Below are 21,619 nucleotides of genomic sequence, written 5' to 3' on the forward strand. Positions count from 1 at the left end.
GATAAATCCTCAGAAAACGTGTCCTTAAGACGCGGAGGAGGAGGAGGGTGGCGTGTTGAGGTTGCTGTGTCTCCCCTCCTGACCTCGTCCTCTGTGTCTCGTGCTCCCCCTGTGGGCTCTCCTCTGCCTCCGGTGCTGCTCCAGGACGAGCCCACCACAGGCATGGACCCCAAGGCCCGGCGCGCTCTCTGGAACTGCATCCACAGCGTCATCAAGGAGGGCCGGTCGGTGGTGCTCACCTCGCACAGGTCAGGGCTCTGCCAGCACTCACACTGGCCCGCTCACTCTCACACTCTGCAGAAACACACACAGGGAGCCTTCTCTGCTGTTTCTCAATAAAAACATTCAACCATACGGAGTGCATCATGTTGTCTGTTTTTGACTCTCAGCATGGAGGAGTGTGAGGCGTTGTGCACCAGAATGGCCATCATGGTGAACGGGAGGTTCCGCTGTCTGGGCAGCGTCCAACACCTCAAGAACAGGTAAGTCCAGCCGTTAAACGCTGTAAATACATCAGTTTATCGGCCACCAGCATCATTGTTGTTCCTCTGTGAGAGGGCTCCATTTGTCTCATGGAATAGTGCCTTCTCTTGATAATGTACGAATGCAACGCAATCTTTCTTTCAAGATGCACAGGTTGATGGCTGTTTGTTTAGTTACTTAAATAATGCATCAAATCTGAGCTAAATAATAACAGCTTAATGTTGTCACTAACCTTTACATTGAACTTAATGCTTTCATGTTTTACCGCTTTGTTTGACGGCTGCATGTGAGATTTGATCATCAATTCCTCAGTACACAGTCAGTCGTTTGAACCCCCTCCCTGCCTCTCTTCCTTCCCCACCAGGTTTGGCGACGGCTATACCATCGTCCTGCGTGTGACAGGACCCGACCCCGACCTGGTGCCGGTGATGAAGTTCATCGAGAGCGAGTTGCCGGGCAGCACGCTGAAGGAGAGGCACCGCAACATGCTGCAGTACCAGCTGCCCTCCAGCTCCACCTCCCTCGCACACGTCTTCTCCATCCTGGCCCGCAACAAGGAGCTGCTGCAGATCGAGGACTACTCGGTCAGCCAGACCACCCTGGACCAGGTACACCACTAGACCGACGCATGCTTCCTTAGAGACCACCCTGGACCAGGTACACCACTAGACCGACGCACGCTTCCTTAGGACCACCCTGGACATCCCCAGTCCAGGGACATGGAGGTGCGCTGACGTTTTTGACAATAAACCGAAATGGGTTTATGAAAACGGTGGTGAATATTGCAGATGTTACGATCAACACGCTGACTTAGGCAATGACACTTGGACCCAAAATGATCCAACGCAGACCCATAAGATCAAACCCCAAGGCAGTCTAGACTGCCTTGGGGTTTGATCTTATGGGTCTGCGTTGGACAGGGTCGAACGCAGACCCATAAGATCAAACATGGGTTTGATCACTTTTGCACACTGACCCCCACCTCTGCGTCTCGTCACAGGTGTTCGTGAACTTCGCCAAGGACCAAAGTGACGACTACCACTCCAAAGACAATTCTGTGAAACGGAAGGAGACGGCGATCACCATCCCCCTCTTCTCCTCCGGGGGCGCTGCGGCCACGACGGCGACGGCGGCGGCAGAGGACAAGCTCAGAGAGTCCGTCATGTGAGACCCAACCGACGCCAACAGAACCCAGAGTGATGGCAGAGCACAAACCCCCGACCTTGACGCGGAGTTGGCCTGACCTGTTAAACCTCCAGTATTGTTTATCTTTTAAAACGCTGTTGTTGACAAAAGTTGTTCCGCCCGCTGAACCGGACAAAGCCTGTCCAAACTGGAACCAAGCAGACCGAAGCGGTCGATGCAGGACGATTCTAATGATCCCCAGTAGAGTATCTGGGAGGCAGGTCTCTCTACGGCTGTTGGCACCGCAGAGCGAGAGAGCAAAAGAGAGGGAGTTTTAAACTTGAATAACAGCAAGATGCTCCTTTCCCTGTTTTATTATTTTATTTTTTGTCCTATTTTGTGTGATTGCGATCAGTGCCTGCCTATGATAACAATTCAGGGTTTGTGTCGTATTTGATGTGTGTTGAAGAATCAAAATAATTTCAAGGGCCAAGGGCTAGACTGCAAATCTTTTTTGTTTATTTCGAATCCTTTTGATTTTAGTTTTTTCAATGTTTCTTTTATTTATACATGTAGATGATGCCAGAACTGTGGGATTGTTTGGCCTTTTATTTACTCCCCCCTCCTTAAGTGGCATTCTTGTAAAGGCCTTGTGTCGTACAGGGACTTGGGAGTCCCCTATAGCCCCTCTTCTCAACAACACTCCCATCAACGTGTGTAGCAGACACCGTGCAATGTACTGTATCATCTGAGAAGGGGGGGGGGGGGGGGGGGGTCGATTTTATAGATTTTATAAGAAAAGACGAGAGAAAACAGATTTGTTTTAAGTGTCTACATTTCATACCGTTTTTTTATACCTCAACACATTTTACACGCACACACACACACACAGTTAGGGCTAGATTTATCAATGCTTCCATAGCACACTACAGTATTTCCATGGCCTTGACCACTATTGGGTCGGGGAGGGGCTTTTTTACTGTCGAGTTCCAATCCATTTCAAGATGTTTGTTTGTTGTAATTTAAAGCCGTTCTGGCTAGTTTGTCGCCCAGTGAAATAATTCATTCGGGTGACCATTTAAGATTTGGCATAAGCTAAGTGACTTGCAATGAGACCAAAGTAAGGGTACATCACTAAACTGTCCTTAAGGTTAAAGGTCAGGGTCCTTTAGTGGTGTGGGGAGAATGAAGAGAAGGGGGAAGCCCCATGCCAAGCACTTTAATCATGGTGTCAATTGGAATTGTTTTATTGCACTGAAATTTCCACAGATTACGTCGGGTGATTTGTTTCCCATGTTTTGTTATTCCTTTTTTTTGATTAAAAAAAGAGATCTGACTTAGAAAAACAAGTTGTATATTTAATATCTGTTTACGTTGAAATGTATAAAGACAGGACTGTGAGGATAACTGTTACCGGCCCTGCACAAAATACAATAAATACAAAACAAATCGACCCCTCTCTCGGTGTACTCTGTGAAGCTGTTGGAAGGGCCGTGTTCTACTTAGTGTTTCTAGGCTTAAAATCTAGAAACACTTCTTCATCCTGCAATGTGTGCTTCTGGGCAAAGCCTAGATAGACTGGCTTGAACCTATCTACCCCATCCCAATACTATCAAGGTAATCTGCCTTCGATTGGCCAAAGGGAGACCTCAAGTTTAAATAGTCCTCCACTATTGACCAATTTGGAGTTAGCAATGCTCAGGTAGAAAAAGGAATCTTTATTATTTTTCACAGTTCACGTTATAAGGCCGATCAAATATTGATTATTGCATTTATTTAAGATTAGGACAATTTTCTATGGTCCCAATACACCGCATGATTTCTTAAGAGAATCATTTGTAATCACATTTAAAATAGTCCGATTATGAGGTGAATTAATATAATTTGTTCATATTCATCACAATTCAATCAGCCAATCGATAATCTGGATAATCTCCATTTCAGATGATTACAGAAAAGCACATAAAATTGAATTCTTAAAATGCATCTGGATGGTTTTCCAGACACCGGGATCAGGTGCTATTTGAGGAGAGAAGCTCCACGGAAACATGAGCTTATTGCTTTGGGCATGTAGGTGGGCCACACTGAACGACAAACACACAAACAGGAAAAAGCATGACAGCTGAATGTTCACTCTATACACAGTTCATACATTTTGTATCGCAAGACAAAAAAGATTTTGCTATTAAAAACCATCACAAGGGAAGGCCAATTGTTCCTAATGAACACAATAACCATTAGATTGCACTATTTATAACATCAGTTCTCGTCGTTCACCTTCGGGATTCGTTCGTTCTGACTGAATCGTTTGCGACCGACCCATCACTTGTACAAACGCAACAACCTGATTTCGCAATGCAAAGTGCGCCCTGTCTACGTAGCCTTTGGCCTACTGTGGAACAGTAGGCGGTTTAGCTTGATATCCCCTCTTATAACAGTCTGTGCTGTGTTGTCAAATATTGGGAAAAAAACACCCACTAGTCACTTGACTATGGGGTGAAGTGACTAGTGGACTAAGGTTGAGTATCTTATGAATACGGATGTTCTTGGAAGCTGACAGGCCCTTTTGGTCTGAAAACATTCAGTTTCACTTCTTTAAAAGTGAAAAGTGATGTCATTTCAGTGTCAAGATAGAAATAATTAATATAATGCAAGAGCAGAGAGGAGGAGGGAAATGCCCCGAGGGAGAATTATGCTTTAAGATTCATCACTGTTTCATCAACTAGCAAACAAACACAGACATACTCTCTAAAAACTAGTGATGGGTCGGTCGCGAACGATTCGATTAGAACGAACAAATCTTTTTTTTTTTAAAACATGGTCACGTAAATAAAATACATGACAGAACGAACGAACAGAGCTTCGTCTCCCCGCGACCTTATATTGATTGAGTCTAAACATTCTCATCGATTCAGCCAAGCCAGAGCAGGTAGCAATCACGTTTCCATGGCCCATGGGTAAACAAATGATAAGGCACCACCACGCAAGTTAACTAACGATCACTGTAGGCTTCAATATCATGCACGAACGAATCGTGATATTGAACGGAACTGAAAGAACTGATTCCCGGAAAAGAATAGTTTTGCCCATCCCTACTTAAAACAAAACATCTTATTGTGCCTGATCGGCACATAGAGTGAAGCAGCTTTTCGTCTCTGTTGTGTTTCGTAAAGTAGTGAAATACTGCCACCAAGTGGCTACATGTAGACATTACAATCCGCCCTCCTGGTTTGGGCTCTGGATCTGGCACCTCCCCCAGGGCTTTCGAGCAGGAACTGAGAATATGCTCCAGGGTCCCTCTCCTCCGGCACAGAGGGCATGCTGGTGGCTCAACCATCCCCCAGATGTGCAAGATGGACAGGCTCAGTAAAACGTCACACACAGCCTGGATCACGAACTTCATGCAATGGGGCTCCGCTTTCCAAAGCTCAGCCCAAGACACCTTTCGCTTCACCACTAGCTCCCATCTTGTTCCGGCTCCCTGCTGCCGCGTTCCAACTATCCGGCTGGCTCGCACCTCCTCGACTGAGGCTCACACCTCCTCCTGGATCATGGCCCTCTTGTCCTACCTCTTCACCTCGTCAAAGCGTGGTTTAGTGCTACTACCCAGGCCAGCCCTCCCTGGCATCACCGTGCCCACCAGCGCGCTGTCTCAGCCCAGACTCACCTCTGCTGCCCTTCCACTTCCGACCGGTTCTGACCCGGATGCCGGCCCTGGGAGACCTTTGGGAGTATAGGTACACAGGTTACTGGCTCAGTATGAGTATAAGTACACAGGTTACTGGCTCAGCATGAGTATAAGTACAAAGGATACTGGCTCAGTATGAGTATCAGTACACAGGAGGATACCGGCTCAGTATGAGTATATGTACACAGGATACTGGCTGTATATGTACACAGGATGAGTATAAGTAGACAGGTTACTGGCTCAGTATGAGTATAAGTAGAAAGGTTACTGGCTCAGTATGAGTACAAGTACACAGGTTACTGGCTCAGTATGAGTATAAGTACACAGATTACTGGCTCAGCATGAGTATAAGTACACAGGTTACTGGCTCAGTATGAGTATAAGTACACAGGTTACTGGCTCAGCATGAGTATAAGTACACAGGATACTGGCTCAGTATGAGTATAAGTACACAGGACACTGCCTAAGTATGTATAAGTACACAGGTTACTGGCTCAGTATGAGTATAAGTACACAGGATACTGGCTCAGTATGAGTATAAGTACACAGGATACTGGCTCAGTATGAGTGTAAGTACACAGGACACTGCCTAAGTATGTATAAGTACACAGGTTACTGGCTCAGTATGAGTATAAGTACACAGGATACTGGCTCAGTGTGAGTATAAGTACACAGGACACTGCCTAAGTATGTATAAGTACACAGGATACTGGCTCAGTATGAGTATAAGTACACAGGATACTGGCTCAGTGTGAGTATAAGTACACAGGACACTGCCTAAGTATGTATAAGTACACAGGTTACTGGCTCAGTATAAGTATAAGTACACAGGACACTGTCTAAGTATGTATAAGTACACAGGTTACTGGCTCAGTATAAGTATAAGTACACAGGACACTGCCTAAGTAAGTATAAGTACACAGGATACTGGCTAAGTATGAGCTGGAGTGGGGGGCCATCCGTCTGACCCCGTCCTCCGCCACCTGACGTCCGGCCCGGGTACGCCGTCGACAGCAGGGGTGTTTCTAGGTTTCATAAACATCCGGGGCTTAGCCCAGACAAAATGCCAAAATTATTTCTATGCTTTATTTTGCATGAACATTTTTTCATAATGCTTCACCTAAATAAACAAAATACAGTTTATTATATCTTAAAATAGCTACCGACTGCTTTGCTCCTTGTCCCCAAATGTCTAAAGTTCCATTCAAGTTAATTCAGAGTAAAATGAATACAAGTGGGACAGACTTTACACAGACACATCTGACTGGGGATAAGATAGATTAATTCACTTGAGGTGGTAAACAGGCAGTGTTGCCACAATTACCTTGAAAAAGTTATTTGATTACTGATTACTAGTTACTTCTTAAAATAGTAACTTAGTTACTTTACTGATTACTTGATTTTAAAAGTAACTAAGTTAGATTACAAGTTACTTTATTAGTTACATTTAGCTGCGACAACCCCCCCTGCCACCTCAACAATTGTTCTTCCAACCCCCCCCCCCCCCCCCCGTCAACAATTCTGCGCAGGGGGCTGGTAGGGGGAATTCGGGGGGGGGGGCATCAGTACCTCTTGTATACAGGGCCCAGAATTTGGTGCTACGGCCCTGGGTGCACACACTGACACACGGCTTTCAACCGCTTCCGCCAACTTTTAATGCGTAGACAAAATATCAACGTGCGCTTTACGGGGCGATCACTGGACGCATCTCCATGTGCGTGACGTAAACAGCGCGTTCTAATGCTCGAGCTGATTGGACCTCCCCGTGGGTTTAGTTCTCTGGCGACAACGTAGAGGCTCCCACGCGCTCTCTTTGCTGCCGTCGCTCCAGCGCAACACACACACGCACACAAGCAGCACCATGCGACTAATACCGCCGCTAATAACTGGTGACACAAACCAGACACAAACCACTCGATCACCCTCAACGCCAATCCGGTAAAATAAATAGTAACGCACAGTGGCTTTGATGAGTAACTTTAACCTGATTACTGGTTTGGAATTGTAACTCGTTAGATTACTCGTTACGGAAAAAAGTGGCCAGTAACGCGTTACTAAGTAACGTGTTACTGGCATCACTGTACAGGTTATGTTTTTAAACTGTATATTCTCTTGCCAGAAGGACTATCTAGACTAGGCTACTTATAAATAATTAAATATCTGTACATTTATTTTTTTAACCCAAAAATTATATTATATTTGTTTGCAGACAAACTAGACCAGTACATGAACATTTTAAATGTAAATACAGACCTTCCTGTATAATTAAGGTGTATGACAGCTCCCTCTGCTGGACAACCGTCTCACACCAAACTACATTTTCCGTTTGAACCAACGTTGCTATAATACATTGATGTGAGACGGGTTGGTGGATTGACCGTGTTGTAGTAGCAGAGAATGGCCTGCGGGGCAGTATGTACATGTTAAATACATTAATAGGCCTGAATTTAGTAGCAATGGAGGTTTCATATTTTTACAAAATGGACTATGTGAACATTGCTGTTCAACAATCATGTATATTAAATGTATTGCAGGAGTTTAGCTAGACATTAACCAAGTTAAAGGACAATTAAATGAACCGCATCAAACATGTAGAAGTCAATGTGGGATTTTAATATATAAACAAAAACATTTGACAGAAGTTTAATACAATTTTGTAAAGGGAAGCAGAGGAAAACATTTTCCCAAATGAATCTTTTCAAAATGTCACCACCATTCCGAAAGCAAATGAAGAGGTTTGTGTTAAAGCAGTCCTCCCTGACCAGCTCTGTCCCTGACTCTAAACCCTGACTCTCAACCCTAACGCTGAACCCTCTGAGGGCATGGAGACGCGCCTCCAGTGTAAAGGTTCGAACCACAGAGAAGGAAGAAGAAGAGGAAGCAGTAGAGAGTAGTGAAGCAGTGAGGTTAGTGACAGACGTGAGAGAAAGGCGTGTGGAAGCACACGGTTACATGTGGGGTCAAGTAGATCACTCCCACTGGAGGTCATTGATCCATCAGCCTCAGACCGCCGAGTTCAGCAGGTCTTCTGGAGGACGAGGCGCAGATGAACAGAGGAGACGAGACCAGCAGGATGTCAGGATCAGGTGAGGTTCAGCTCAGGTGTGTCTGCCCGGACCAAACAAGGACATTGATTAGGTTCAATATTCAAAAGATGCAACATTATCTGAACCAAAGATAAGTCATTAAGGAGCAGGCAGGCTTTAGGGCGCCTTGCTCAAGGACGCATCACTGTATTCTGAGGACTTGAACCCGGCACCATTGGTTTGATGGTTGAACCCCCAACCCCTACCTGTCCAGATAATGCAAACTTACGAGCTATCCTTGATGGTAGATCCCTGGTTGTTCTCAGGATTTGCCATCCAGATGTACAGCTTCTCCATCAGTCCTCCAGATTCCTGGTCTGGTTACAAACATTATTTGTCTCTAATGTAAGGTAACAAACACAGTAGTATTTGGGCTCTAATGTAAGGTCACAAACACAGGAGTAGTTGGGCTCTTATGGCGCGTAACAAAGTAGCAGCTGTAGTTTGTCTGGTAACCAACCACAGTAGCATGCCGTAACTTGTACTGGACAAACTAATGCTGCGTTACAACAAGTCCACTCTGTTTATTTTATGTAAACTTACGAGGATCCTGGTTGGTAGAGTGATGTCGTCTTCCAGATTCACGGCTCCCCTACCAGCTCGCCACCGCTCCAGAAACACGTTCTAGTGAGAAAACACAGCGGTAATTGGTTAACGCATGTCAAAGTAACAGCTGTATTTTGCCCTTTAAGTCAACCATGCAAGTAAATACAAACTTATGAGGAATCCTTGTTGGTCGATTCCTAGTCGTCCTCCAGCGTCTCAGCTCCTCCATCAGCTCTCCCCAGACAGAGTCCTGGTCTGGAACAAACAGCGGAAGTCTTGCTTCAACATGTGGTAAAGCAGATGTAGTCGTCTGGTATATATGGTACAAACGCCGGTAGTTTGTGGTAGCAGTATTCTACGAGAAGTGGCAGTGAGTGTGATGATCACTTCAGAGTCAAGCTCCATCTACCCCACGACAGACGTCCTTCACCAGGCAGGGCCTCCATCAGCTCCTCCGCCAGCAGGGCCTCCATCAGCTCCTCCACCAGGCAGGGCCTCCATCAGCTCCTCCACCAGGCAGGGCCTCCATCAGGCAGGGCCTCCACCAGCTCCTCCACCAGGCAGGGCCTCCATCAGCTCCTCCACCAGCTCCTCCACCAGGCAGGGCCTCCATCAGCTCCTCCACCAGGCAGGGCCTCCATCAGCAGGGCCTCCACCAGCTCCTCCACCAGGCAGGGCCTTCAGCACGACTCCATCAGCTCCTTCAGCACGGCCCCTCCATCAGCTCCTTCAGCCAGGGATTCCTGGTCTGGTTACAAACACAGTTGGTCTCAGCAGTAAATCACCTGGAGACGCAACACACCCCACCTCCTGCATCTGAGGTTCACTTGTAAAATGGAAGACAAATCTAAACATATTTAAACACTTCAATTAGACAACGTCTGCAGATTGTCGCGTTCAGTAATTCATCCACTACGGTCGTAGCAGCACTAGTAACAATAATGGCTCACATGACTCCTACAAAACCCCCGTATGAATTAACTCAAATCACAGCTTGGCACAGATTTAAAGTCATTAGATGATCAAAACCAGACCTAAACTACGGTGGATTTTAGTGTTTCTGCTGAGCTTGGTGATGGTTACCCTCTGGTCCGGTGCTGCAGGCCCCTGGTCTCCAGCCTCAGTCTCCGGTCCATCCTGGCACCACAAGACGGTCCCCAGCCTCTCAGCCTCGCCTTTCAGCTACAGCAGGATGTTTATATCAGCATTTGCCCAACAATAAACTTAATTGACTCATCCGAACCCGAGTTACACCATTAATTGAACTACTATTTTATAACTCAAGGCTAGAAAAGACTTGAGACCAGACATGAGCATCCCGTTTTGGGGAGTGAAGACAGAGCAGTCCACAAGTTTAAAGAAGTGGTTCAGCCCATGCATTGAAACGGACCTGAGAAGACTCTACTCACACAGCAGAGCACTGACCTGTTCTGGAGGACTTCTGACAGGAGGTGGCGGTCTGGCTCTGGGTGAGGAGGTGGAGGTCTGGCTCTGGGTGAGGAGGCCGACACCTTGGGACAAACTACATGTTACCTTTTTAACCTTGTACAGTTCTAGAGTATCTTCTACTGTCACATGTGGGAAGAACGGCCATTATTTTAGCTTATTATTATTTTAGATATTATCCAGTTGGTAACTCTGAACCAAAGTTGTTGTTTAACATCATGCCATTGGGTAGGGTTTAACTTCTGTGGCAATTAATGACAGCAGATATTTAGAACGTACAAAAGCTGAAGTAACAAAGAACACTAAGCAGTATCAATATTAAATCAAATATACTCGCCATATTCAGGTGCTGGGTTCCGTTGAAGAAATGTCAAATTATCTTCCATCTTGAAATGATTTTCAGCCTTCAAAAATGGGCCCGCAAGTAGAACGCTGTTTTGTACGCGGCGAGAGTCCCGTCGCGTCAACGTGGTTAAAAGTACGGCGCAACCATCGGAAATTATCAACATATTGTACGACGTACGTGTCGGTATGTATTAAATATCAAACTTAAGTTGTTTAAGATAAGGGACAACAATTCCCAATGGAAACGACTGAAAAATAGTTTCCGTTGGCAACGGCTCGAGGTTACGCAAATACAATCCAGAACGTTCCGCCAGATTCCCTCAGGGGACTCCCGTCCAACTAACTGCCAGGTGGTTTATTATGGTTATCAAGACTACAACATTCTATGCTAACCATTGGGACTAAATCAAGTGACCGCACTCAGAACCTTCCACGGCGGGAAGCACAAACCGTCCGACCGGAATCCGAACATTCCGGCCGGAACCAACCAAAGAAAAAACATAACCAGCGCCTCACCTTGAGCTGAACGGAGGAAGATCCTGAAGTCCAGCGATGGTCTTCATTAAAACACAGCCAACAGACTTACCTTGAGGAGATCAGTTTGTTGCTGTTGGTAATTACTACTATTCAGTGTACCTTTACATTATTATGCACCCAGTGTGTACAAGTTATATCACTCAAAACCATACGAAGAACCAAACTACCATGTACGTCCTACAACTTTAAACCTAAAATCCTGGAATCAATCAATCAATACAAAATCATGTCTACATTTTACAATTATCTAGATTCAGGGTACAAACCATACAGAGCAAATCTAAACGTTGAGCTCACAGAGAGCCGACCATAGCCCTGCAATGTCACACTAACCGCCTCATCACCAACAGCAAATCATGCCAGCCAGCCAACACATGCACAGGTCCAGTGAGATGTGGGCATCTGAGTGAAAGGACTGCCCATAATAAAAAAAGAAGCCGAACTCCTGAACTATCCAACCATCTTCATGGTTTAAAGATTTACAGACTTGACATGCCATTGGGTTCTAATCACCTTTGTCTGCTCCCTCGTTACTTATAAAACTCTACATCTCCATCACTAGAGTGTTGCATCCTACTCATGGGGGTGTGGTCTGAGTGAGCAGAGAAGCATGCTGGGATACAGTGCTGTCTGAAGTCTTCAGTTCTATAGACACGCCCCTCAGGAGAAACCAAGTGTTTGAGAATCTGTCGTGACATCAGTTACATGAGCTGGAATATCCTTCTAGATGGCGCCAGGATTCTCAGAGGAGAAAGGCCAAGAGGAAGATGCGAGGGTTCTTCCTCTCAGCCAGTGGAACACAACAACGGTCTACATCAGAGTACCATGGAACACTTTGAAACATTCTCCTCTTTACACCTTGAAGCCCCAGTGAAGGTTTCCTTACCTCTTCAGCTCGAAGAGCGCACCTTCAGCTCGAAGAGCGCACTAGTTGGAGTTCCCAGATTGGTTCTGATTTAAGGGGACCAATCTTTCATCTAGTCCTGTCCGAAACAAATCCAGTACAGCCTGAGAAGACGTGCAACCGAGAGCAAGACAAGATCCACAGGGCTCTCCATCAATCCAGCCAGGTAGGAAGAGCAGTCTCATTACAGGTCTGAAGGTCATCTTGAACATCCATTGAGGTCCCTTTCCAACTTCAGAGTCCTTGTGGAATGCCTTTAGGTGTCCATCCTCCATTGATCCTGATTGGTGTAGTCCTAGTTTGAAGTCACTGATCTGAACATGCTGCTTGCATCCTTTTACACTTGATTTGGATACTCTCCTTCCTGCCCAGTGTGTTGGATATCGCTCCGTAGCGTCGCTCTGGGCTCTTCATGTCTACTAGAGGCCTCAAGTAAACATGTGGCCGTCCGTCATGATTTAGTTGACCATTCCAATATCCCAAGCCAACCACACAGACCCCCGTGTGAACATCATCACTTTCAAAGCAAGCAGGACGCACATAGACATAGAACCCAGGACACGCACGTAGAACCCCATGCCAGGTGGAACCAAACACGCGGATAACCCCATGCCAGGTGTGTGGGAGACACACACACACACAGTAGAACCCTAGCGACGCGCAAAAATCATCCATCTCATGTCAAACCCAAACACACACACCACTGAGCCATAAAAGACCAAACAATCATGCAGGGTAAAAACCTCATGCCAAATATCATTCCATCATCAACCCCCAGCTCTCTTGCCAGGGCACCCAGAACAGAACAACCAATGTCTCCAGAGACGTTAATTATGTACAACATTCTTCAGTGGCGTCCCACATTGGTGATGGATTATGCTTGGCGTCTCCAAAATGTGTCTCAGGTTGATTCAACGTCTCTGAAGTCATGTCTTTGTAGTCCAGTGGTTTCCTGAATGAGGGGCCTTCACAGATGCAAACGGTGCAGCTTTAGTCAGCCTGAGGGCAGGAAGGAGGTCATCTGTTCAGAAGACCACCCAGTGGAGGGGGGTGGCTCTTGAGGAGCAGGATCCATATGGGGATGGCCCCAAATAAGACCTTCTTGGTAATGAAACTGTTCCTGAGGAGTCACGATGCCTGGAGGGGACTGTTGAATGTGTTCCATGGTTCTCTGTGTCAGACTGAAGTTGTGTTTTAGTTGTTGAGATGAGGAGCCCCCTCATCTACCCCTGGTGTTTCTCCTTCTGAATCCCCGTCGCCATCTTAAAGAACATTCTAGTCCATGTAACTGACGTCACGACGGTTTCTCAAACACTCGGTTTCCCCTGAGGGGGTGTCTACGGACCTGTAGACTTGAGACAGCTCTGTATCCCAGTATGCACCTCTGCTCACTCAGACCACACGCTCATCAGTAAAGCAACACTTATTTAATGAAGATGAGAGCTCAGGGAAGTAGCTGGAAAGAAGACTGAAGATATCAGGGCCCAACCCATTACTCCAGCTTACAACAATAACTTAGAGCCTGTAACCATTTTAACAAATCATTAAAACCAACATAAACCAAACCAAACGCCAACGTAAACCATGAACCAATAAAAACATCCTTACTACCCAGATCAACCTACAGATAACGGGTTAACTCACCAGGAAGCCAAAATACATCAATGTGCCCAAGAGTGATGAGAAACTTAAGACTTACAGTTTGCAGTTCATCTTCATGGTTAAGTTGGGATACTCACAGAACTGCAGTTAAATATCCATGATAGACCTTTGAAGGAAGGAACAGTTTACTCATGGTCCCCAAACTTAGGCACTCTCCCACAGTTCAACATCTACCATCTCCATTAAATCAGATAAATGAATGGCAATACAAATTCAGGGCTTTTGGGATCATCCAACTTTTAAATAATTATTAAGATAATTAACTAATCCAGCTTTTTAATACAAGTTACACTAATTATTTGACTGTCATTAGTTAGAGTTTGAATGTATAGTCTCTAAAATGTTACTTTCAGGTAGAATCATTATTTAAATTTCAAATGAGAGTTAAACCACCGCAATCCCCGATTTCCTTCACACATTATCAGTGATTTATATTCAACATACAAATCACGTCAGTTGTGCTTAGCCACACAATTTTACTCACATCAGGTTCAGATGAGATGCTCCTCTTTACTTCAAAAAGTCTTTAACCTGTGAAACAGGACACACACGTTCTGGTTTCTGGGATCGTCCGGTTCCCTCTTAAGTGAAACGCACCAGATGCAACCAATTAACTAATTAAGAAAAACACTTGGCAGGGGAGCTATAAGTAAAACTCAACGCAGGTTCAGCGCCCTCTGGTCGCCTTGGTAACAGTGAGAGGCTATTTCAGCTCTTTATTTGATCTTAAATGACCTCCCTCATTTTAATTAAAGGGATGAGTCTGATTTGACTGATTTAAGCCGTTTCTCAATTCGCGTACTTGTGCGTGCTCGTGTGCTCGTGGACTCGTGAAACGTCATCAGTCGTTGCCCGAGCACTGTTCCAATTCGAAGTACGCATCAAGCGAGTACTGACGCATCAAGTGTTCTTGATGCGTGCTCGATCTCGCCGTTTCACCGAGCATGCATCGGAGGTGGCTCGTATGCTTGCAACCATATGCTTGCAACCGCTAGAAATCCCAGGATGCATCGCAGCAGTACGATGGCGGACAATATGGAGAAGACGCACAACTGTAGCTTAAGTTACTCTTAACTTATATATATATTTATATAATAATAATAATAATAATGATAATATATAAATATATATATATAAAGTCGTGTGTGTATAGCTTATACACATGACAGGATACGCATATCTTTTCAATTTTTATTCATTCAGAATATGGGGTGGTTGGGTTATGTTGCGCAGAGGTTGCCAAAAATGCAAACATGTTATATGCAATCTAACAACTGCATATAGACTTAAGGCATGTAAAAGAGTGACAGTATTGCGAAGTGAAAAAAAAATAATAATAATCTTTCTCTGCGGACCGGTACCAAATGACCCACGGAACGGTACCGGTCCGTGGACCGCTGCTCTAGGAGATACCGTCTCCATTGCAACTGTAACTTGGCAGCATCCTGAACGGCCCTTTGAGGAGTGAGAAGGAAGCTTTCACCAAAGAGACCAGAGAGACTCATTCACTGGTTAAACTGGAGTCATCCCCTACCACCATTAACTCACACTTACACACACACACACAAATACACCATGTAGATTCACACCATATGCACACACACACCACAGATACACACATATAGATTCACACACAATATTGATACACACAAAATATAGATACAAACCATATGCACACACACACACACACACACGATAGATACAAACCATATATATACACTCAAACACCAGATACAAATCATATATATACACGCACACACCATAGGTATATACACCATATAGATACACACACACACCATAGATACACACCATATAGATTAAACACCATAAAGATAAACACACCAAATAGACACACACCAAAGATTAACTTAATATAGTTACAAACTATATAGATACACCCCCCCCACACACACACACACACACACACACACACACACACACACACACAAACAATAGATACACTCCATAAAGTTCTGGTCACTAAATACTACTCTTCCTTCTCTCTTCTCCTTCTCCCCTCTAATCCCTTTCCCCTCTCCTTCCTCCCTTCTCCGTCTCCCTTCCACGCATACGCATTTTTATTGCCTCTACTCGAGAATAGATTTGGGTGGGGATTTCTAGGTTTCATAAAAATCCGGGGCTTAGCCCAGAGGGAATATGAAAATGCTGGCCGCCAAATTCATTTGTATGCTTTATTGTGCATGCAAACTTTTTCATAATGCTTTATCTAAATAAAGAAATACAAGGTTTATTATAGATTTAAATAGCTACCTGGCTGCTATGCTGCTTATCCCCAAACATCTAAAGTTCCATTCAAGTTATTGCAGAGTAAAATTAATACAAGTGAGGCAGACCTTACACATATTGTGGCAGTTTTTCAAAGGAGACGCTCAAACAAGGGCTGCGGGTCAGCGACTTTAATTCGTGTACCTCACGTGGGAGCGAAGGTAAAACAGAAGTCAACATAAGTTCTTCCTCTTATGGGGTAAAAAGGGGCCGTCTCCGGGTCTGGTCCGGCTGCGAGGTCGGCGTCTCTATCGCTCCCGTCTTCTCCCACTCAGTCCTGGGGGAAGCGTATTAGCGTCAGTATGGGTTTGTGCGATCTCCCCCTACCGCGTCTCTCCACCTCGGCCGTCCTCCTCGTCTGGTGCGTGCTCGGCACATACCTCCCTCGGACTACCTGTCCGCGGAGAGGGCGCTGCCCCCGGTGCTGGCGTGGTTCGACCCCCCCAGTTGGATCGGGGTTGCCACACACCCCCACCCTCAGCTGCAAGTCGGGGACCCCCCTGGATAGACCTAGGCAGGCGTCTCTCCGGGACAGTGCGTCTGCGTTGGCGTGTGCGCGTCCGCACCTGGAAGTGGTAGTCCTGCAGCGCCAGGAACCAGCGCGTCCCCCGGGCGTCGGTATCTTTGGCCGTGGCCATCCACTTCAGGGGGGCGTGGTCTGTGACCAGGGTGAAGGTGCGTCCGAGGAGGTAGTAGCGGAGCTTCTCCAGGGTCCACTTTATCGCCAGCGCCTCCTTCTCTACGGTAAGGTAGGTTTTCTCGCTGGCCAGGAGTTTCCGGCTGACATACGTAGATCTCCGGGTGCTCCTCGCCGGACCGGACCTGTGACAAGACCGCTCCCAGCCCCACCTCGGATGCGTCGGTGTGGACGACGAAGGGCAGGTTGAAGGCCGGGGTGATAAGGAGTGGCTCGGTGCAGAGGGCCTGGCTCGTCCTCCCCTCTTACACTTCCTGTTTTAAATGACGCAAAAATCGTCATATTGCGTCATTTAAAACAGGAACTGTTAGAGATCGATACGGATCTCTCCGGTCTCAGGGGAAAATAAGGGAATGATGCACGAGTCCCAATTCAAAAATATGAGTGGGTTTCTAACGATACAAAGCTTAATAGAGATTGGTGAGGTTTCCCTTTAATTGTGAATGCTCAGTCAAAAAGGAGAAATCCTAAAGTCTTACTCATAAAGTCTGTTTATTATTTTCACATTTCATGTTATAAGGCTGATCTAACATATATTAGTGCATTTAATCAAGATTAGGGGATATTCTATGGTCGCAACAGAAAACATTATGCATGATTTGTAAACATTCGCAAATATAAAACACAGTTGTATTATAAAGTGTATAATCATTTGTTTATATTCAAAACGGTTCAACCCACTTTGTGGATAATCTCAATTTCAGACGATAGCAAGTAAAGCAAAAAAGTAAAAAAGGACTGTGTGCATGTTGAAATGTAACCGCTACCACGATACTCTAAAGTACTATACTCTAAATACTATCTAAATACTCTAAAGTGATGTAATCGCCAATTCAAATAAGTGCCAGTTAATTTCCCTTTCTTTACAAACTTGCCCTGTGTTGGTAATAATCTATCCAGAAACAATCGTTTCTAATCAATAAGAAACGGTTGCACTAGGTTGGTGGTGATAGCGGTACCAGTAAAGGTAACTGTAAACTTGTAGTGTAACAGCTAGTCAATTTCTAAATATCAATGTTATGTGATTGACAGCAATGATTTAACCTAGACGTGACATAATTACACAGTGGATGAGGAGAAGTGATGGTTTCCAGACAAGTTGGTGCTACTTCAGAGGGGAGAAGCTGCAGGGAAACATGAGCTTACTGCTTTGGGACTGTAGGTGGGACACGCTCTCCCTCACTAGAGAGAACAACAACGACACACAACCAGGAAGAGGCATGTCAATTGAACGTCCATTCAAAACCCAGTTCATCATATTTTGTCGGAGCCCCATTAACACATCTTGTGTTTTTTAAACAAGACAATGAAGGGTAAGACATCACCAGATATCTTGGCATATCTCTTTATCAATCCCATTCCATTTAAATTGAAAAAAAATAGATTTGAGAATGAACTAAAAGGCCTCCATTATGAAGTACTTTATTGTAACACTTTGTAGGCTACGTGGCAAAACCAAAACATTAAAACTATGAAAACTAGCCTAAGGGAAGCGCATGTCTTCCTATTCAACACGGTATAAACCACTGTATTATATAACATAAGATACAGCAGCTATCCTGAAGAGCGTACCTGCAGCCACCACCCTGGCGTCCTCGTGCGCTTCATGGCGGACGGCAGCGCGATGGTCTGGACTCTCGTACCACCACAAGGCGTGGACTGATCCCACAGGACGCAGAGATGAACCGTCAGCAGAATACAGAGCGGTCATGGGTTCACGTACAAGTTCACAGGAATGGTGACCTTAGCCAAGTATTCACCAAAACGACCCTCAGCTTTTAGTTCCCGGAGCTACATTGCAAGGGACTAAAAGGCTCCTTCAGGGCCTCGTTGTACGCGTTTCCACAGCGGTGTAAAGACCCATGCAGGCAAGGCCAATTAAGGTCTTCTTACATCAGGCACGTATCGAACAAAGGATTGTTAGCACTGGCAAACCCAGCAATGTGCCCTGTGGACTACCTTAACAGTCATTTAGGCAATATGTGGTCGAAGGATTTTTTGTCATGTTTGTTGAAATTATCTTTACACCCTGAAAGCAATTAATGAATCAAATGCCCTGACAAAAAAAATATCATTCCAATCAGTCCAATCATTTCTTTCCTTTCATACATCGAATACATTTGCCCAGACGTTAATCATTCTTGGATGGACTTTTAAAGATTCAACTGGATTTGACCGGACCTGAGCGTTTGCCCACAGCTCACCTCTGTTGAGCGGTCCGAACTCGCTGTGGAAGACCCCCACCAGGTGGCCGTAGCCGGGGGTCGCACGGGCGCACACCGAGGCCTGAAACGCCTCGCCCCACACAGCCGGGCCTCCTGGCTTCATCTGGAAGGAGGCCAGCTCATACGTCCCTGAAGGTGCACGCACACACACGCGCGCACACGCACACGCACACACACACACACACACACACATTACAATGAAACTAATTTCCCCCTTATCCCAATATTTAACTTTAGTACGTATTATTATGTCATTTTTTTATGTATTCAAATCCAACATGACACTTTGTCTGAGGAAGAATATTCAAACATTGATGCAATGCAAGTATACTGTTCTAGATACGCATACAACCATTTCACATTCGCCAGTCTCTGCTGTGCGGTCATCAATAAAAATCAACAACTATGTTGATCTTTTCACTTGACTATAAGGTAATGTTGACAATCTTCTTTGGGCTATCATGGAATTTAAGACTAAATTTAAGATCGAACCGAACCGTGTTGTTTCGTTAAATACTGAAATACCGCCCCCAAGTGGCTACATGTAGACATTACACACCGCCCTCCTTGGGCGGGCTCTGGATCTGGCTCCAGGGGACCAGGTAGGTGACCTCGTTGTCCTGGGTGGTCAGCATGGGGATGGCTTTAGAGATGTACTCCCCGAGCCATTTGGGTTCCTGAGACAGAGCTGCCCGCACACCTGCCCGCTGAGAAAAACTGTCTGGGAAGAAAAATGACGGACACTAAAATGACTTGTGATGGAGGAGAGTTCATAATACTACAGTATACAGCGGTGAATAGGGCGTCGATCTGCTTGTTCATTCAGAGTGATTTCAACATCACACCCACTGGAAGCCCTGGAATTTGGCATCGATATTTCACATGAACAATCCTAACTCCATACTGAACAAGCCCTATAGACAACCATATTCACAACCAGTCTGGGTTGTTTGGTTAAAGTGTGACTTCACTCAACAAAGTGTCTCTTTGTTTAGTTAAGGCACAAACTGAAATTCTGACCCCGAGTCTGCATTCAGCTGCTGTGCCGAAGCTGAAGGCTACTCTGCGGCCTATAGCATAAGCAAACAAATCTTATCAGGGACACAAATGGCCTACAGCAGAATTCACAGTTTAATATCATCGTGTCTTTTAATCAAGGCCATTTCTCGGGCCTCGCTTGCCCTACTCTCAGCGCTTCATGTATATATTACATGAAGCGCTCCATTCATACCGGGCCGTGGGAATATTTGAAATATGCATACTGGACCTCAGTAATAAAAATGTTGAGGAACCCTGCTCTAGACTCTACTCTCGACCTTTTAGGATCAATTGGGATCTAAGATAATTGTTCACAGAGCAAAAAATGGATTCTGCTACTATTCTTTTATCAAAACGTCTTTGTAACAAGTTGACTTGACTTGTCTATATCGAACTGACAGTTCTACATAAATCTTGCATATCTTGTGCTACCCTCCTTCTCTCAGTCCTCACCATACTTCCAGATATGAAAGACTTGGTTGAGGCCTCCATACTCCACACTCCAGTAGCCAAGGAGCTCAGAGTGAGCCGTTCTCAGGTGGATCTTCTCGTTGGTCAGCTTGAGGAAGGCTGAGTTCTGGTCCGGGCGGATAAAGTATGTTCGGAACTCGTAAAAGGTACCGTGTTTCTGCTGGGGCCCCGTTGAGAACAGCGCGCGCTGCTAGGGGAGGAAGAGCAGGAGGAAACGTGCGCTACTTAATCTGTGGCCAGATCAAGTAGTGCACGTTTACGTGATAACTTGCACGGGGTTAGAGAGTGTGTGTGTGTGTGTGTGTGTGTGTGTGTGTGTGTGTGTGTGTGTGTGTGTGTGTGTGTGTGTGTGTGTGTGTGTGTGTGTGTGTGTGTGTGTGTGTGTGTGTGTGTGTGTGTGTGTGTGTGTGTGCGTGCGTGTGCGTGTGTGTGTGTTCGATCTATTGATGATTTATTTAAAATCATTCAAACTGTCCAAAGTCAGATGAAAGTACAGAAACGTTTATGTTATATGTGCATGCCTCATGGTAGTTCAACGTTCATTATAAGATATACACAGCAGCCGCTCACCTTTGATCTTCTCCTGTACAAAGATCATTCTCACTCAAAGTTCACCTCATAACAACGTTCACCAAAAACAAATTACATAAGTGTGAATCCGTATAAATCTTAGATGTACACATTGACGTGAAAGAAAGTTAGTTAATAACCGTAGGTTCCAATGTAGGCCTACTTTTTCGAATAAAAAGTGGCATTTCAGTTACAATCGGCCAGCTTTTTAAACCGATAGTTATAGGCACTATACTGCACATTATAAAACTCACCACCACACCGGACGTCGCAGCACAAACGCGTCCCGTTTTGCTTGACAAGCGGCACAGTGCGTTCCGAAGCATTTTGATGAATGAGTGGCGAAGCTGTGAAAAGTTTCCAGGTAGCAGAAGTCAAACCCAATGACAGTTCGGGACATCAGCGCCCCACAACACGCGGAACACAAGTTAAAGCTTGACGTCACTGTGCAATGTGCATCTCGATTTTTCCTTTTTTTTAATAAAATGATATACATGCTCTTAGATTATT

General features: G+C 45.3%; 2 protein-coding genes across 3 annotated transcripts in view; one reads left to right on the forward strand and one right to left on the reverse strand.

Moving 5' to 3' along the window:
* abca1b (ATP-binding cassette, sub-family A (ABC1), member 1B) overlaps positions 1–3,061 on the forward strand; it is a 36,516-nt gene extending 33,455 nt beyond the window's left edge. The window contains exons 46-49 of the mRNA XM_030368177.1: positions 145–248; positions 390–482; positions 848–1,091; positions 1,484–3,061. Coding sequence (XP_030224037.1) covers positions 145–248; positions 390–482; positions 848–1,091; positions 1,484–1,651 — 609 coding nt within the window. The 3' untranslated portion in view covers positions 1,652–3,061. The remainder of the gene's footprint in view (positions 1–144; positions 249–389; positions 483–847; positions 1,092–1,483) is intronic.
* Positions 3,062–17,275: 14,214 nt separating this feature from the next.
* Positions 17,276–21,564, reverse strand: nipsnap3a (nipsnap homolog 3A (C. elegans)). 2 transcript variants are annotated; one of them, XM_030367737.1, is made up of 6 exons: positions 21,364–21,564; positions 20,522–20,726; positions 19,590–19,751; positions 19,010–19,159; positions 18,378–18,464; positions 17,276–17,987 (listed from the first exon to the last, which is right to left on the reverse strand). In XM_030367737.1, the coding sequence occupies exons 1-6, from the start codon at positions 21,433–21,435 to the stop codon at positions 17,911–17,913; spliced, it is 753 nt and encodes a 250-aa protein (XP_030223597.1). In that variant the 5' UTR covers positions 21,436–21,564; the 3' UTR covers positions 17,276–17,910. The 2 variants fall into 2 exon arrangements, with proteins under 2 accessions (XP_030223597.1, XP_030223595.1); XM_030367735.1 differs by having other exon boundaries at positions 20,522–20,729; positions 21,364–21,555.
* Positions 21,565–21,619: the final 55 nt, after the last annotated feature.

The sequence above is a fragment of the Gadus morhua genome, chromosome 10 (genome assembly GCF_902167405.1).
Source record: "Gadus morhua chromosome 10, gadMor3.0, whole genome shotgun sequence".
NCBI classification, from domain to species: domain Eukaryota; kingdom Metazoa; phylum Chordata; class Actinopteri; order Gadiformes; family Gadidae; genus Gadus; species Gadus morhua.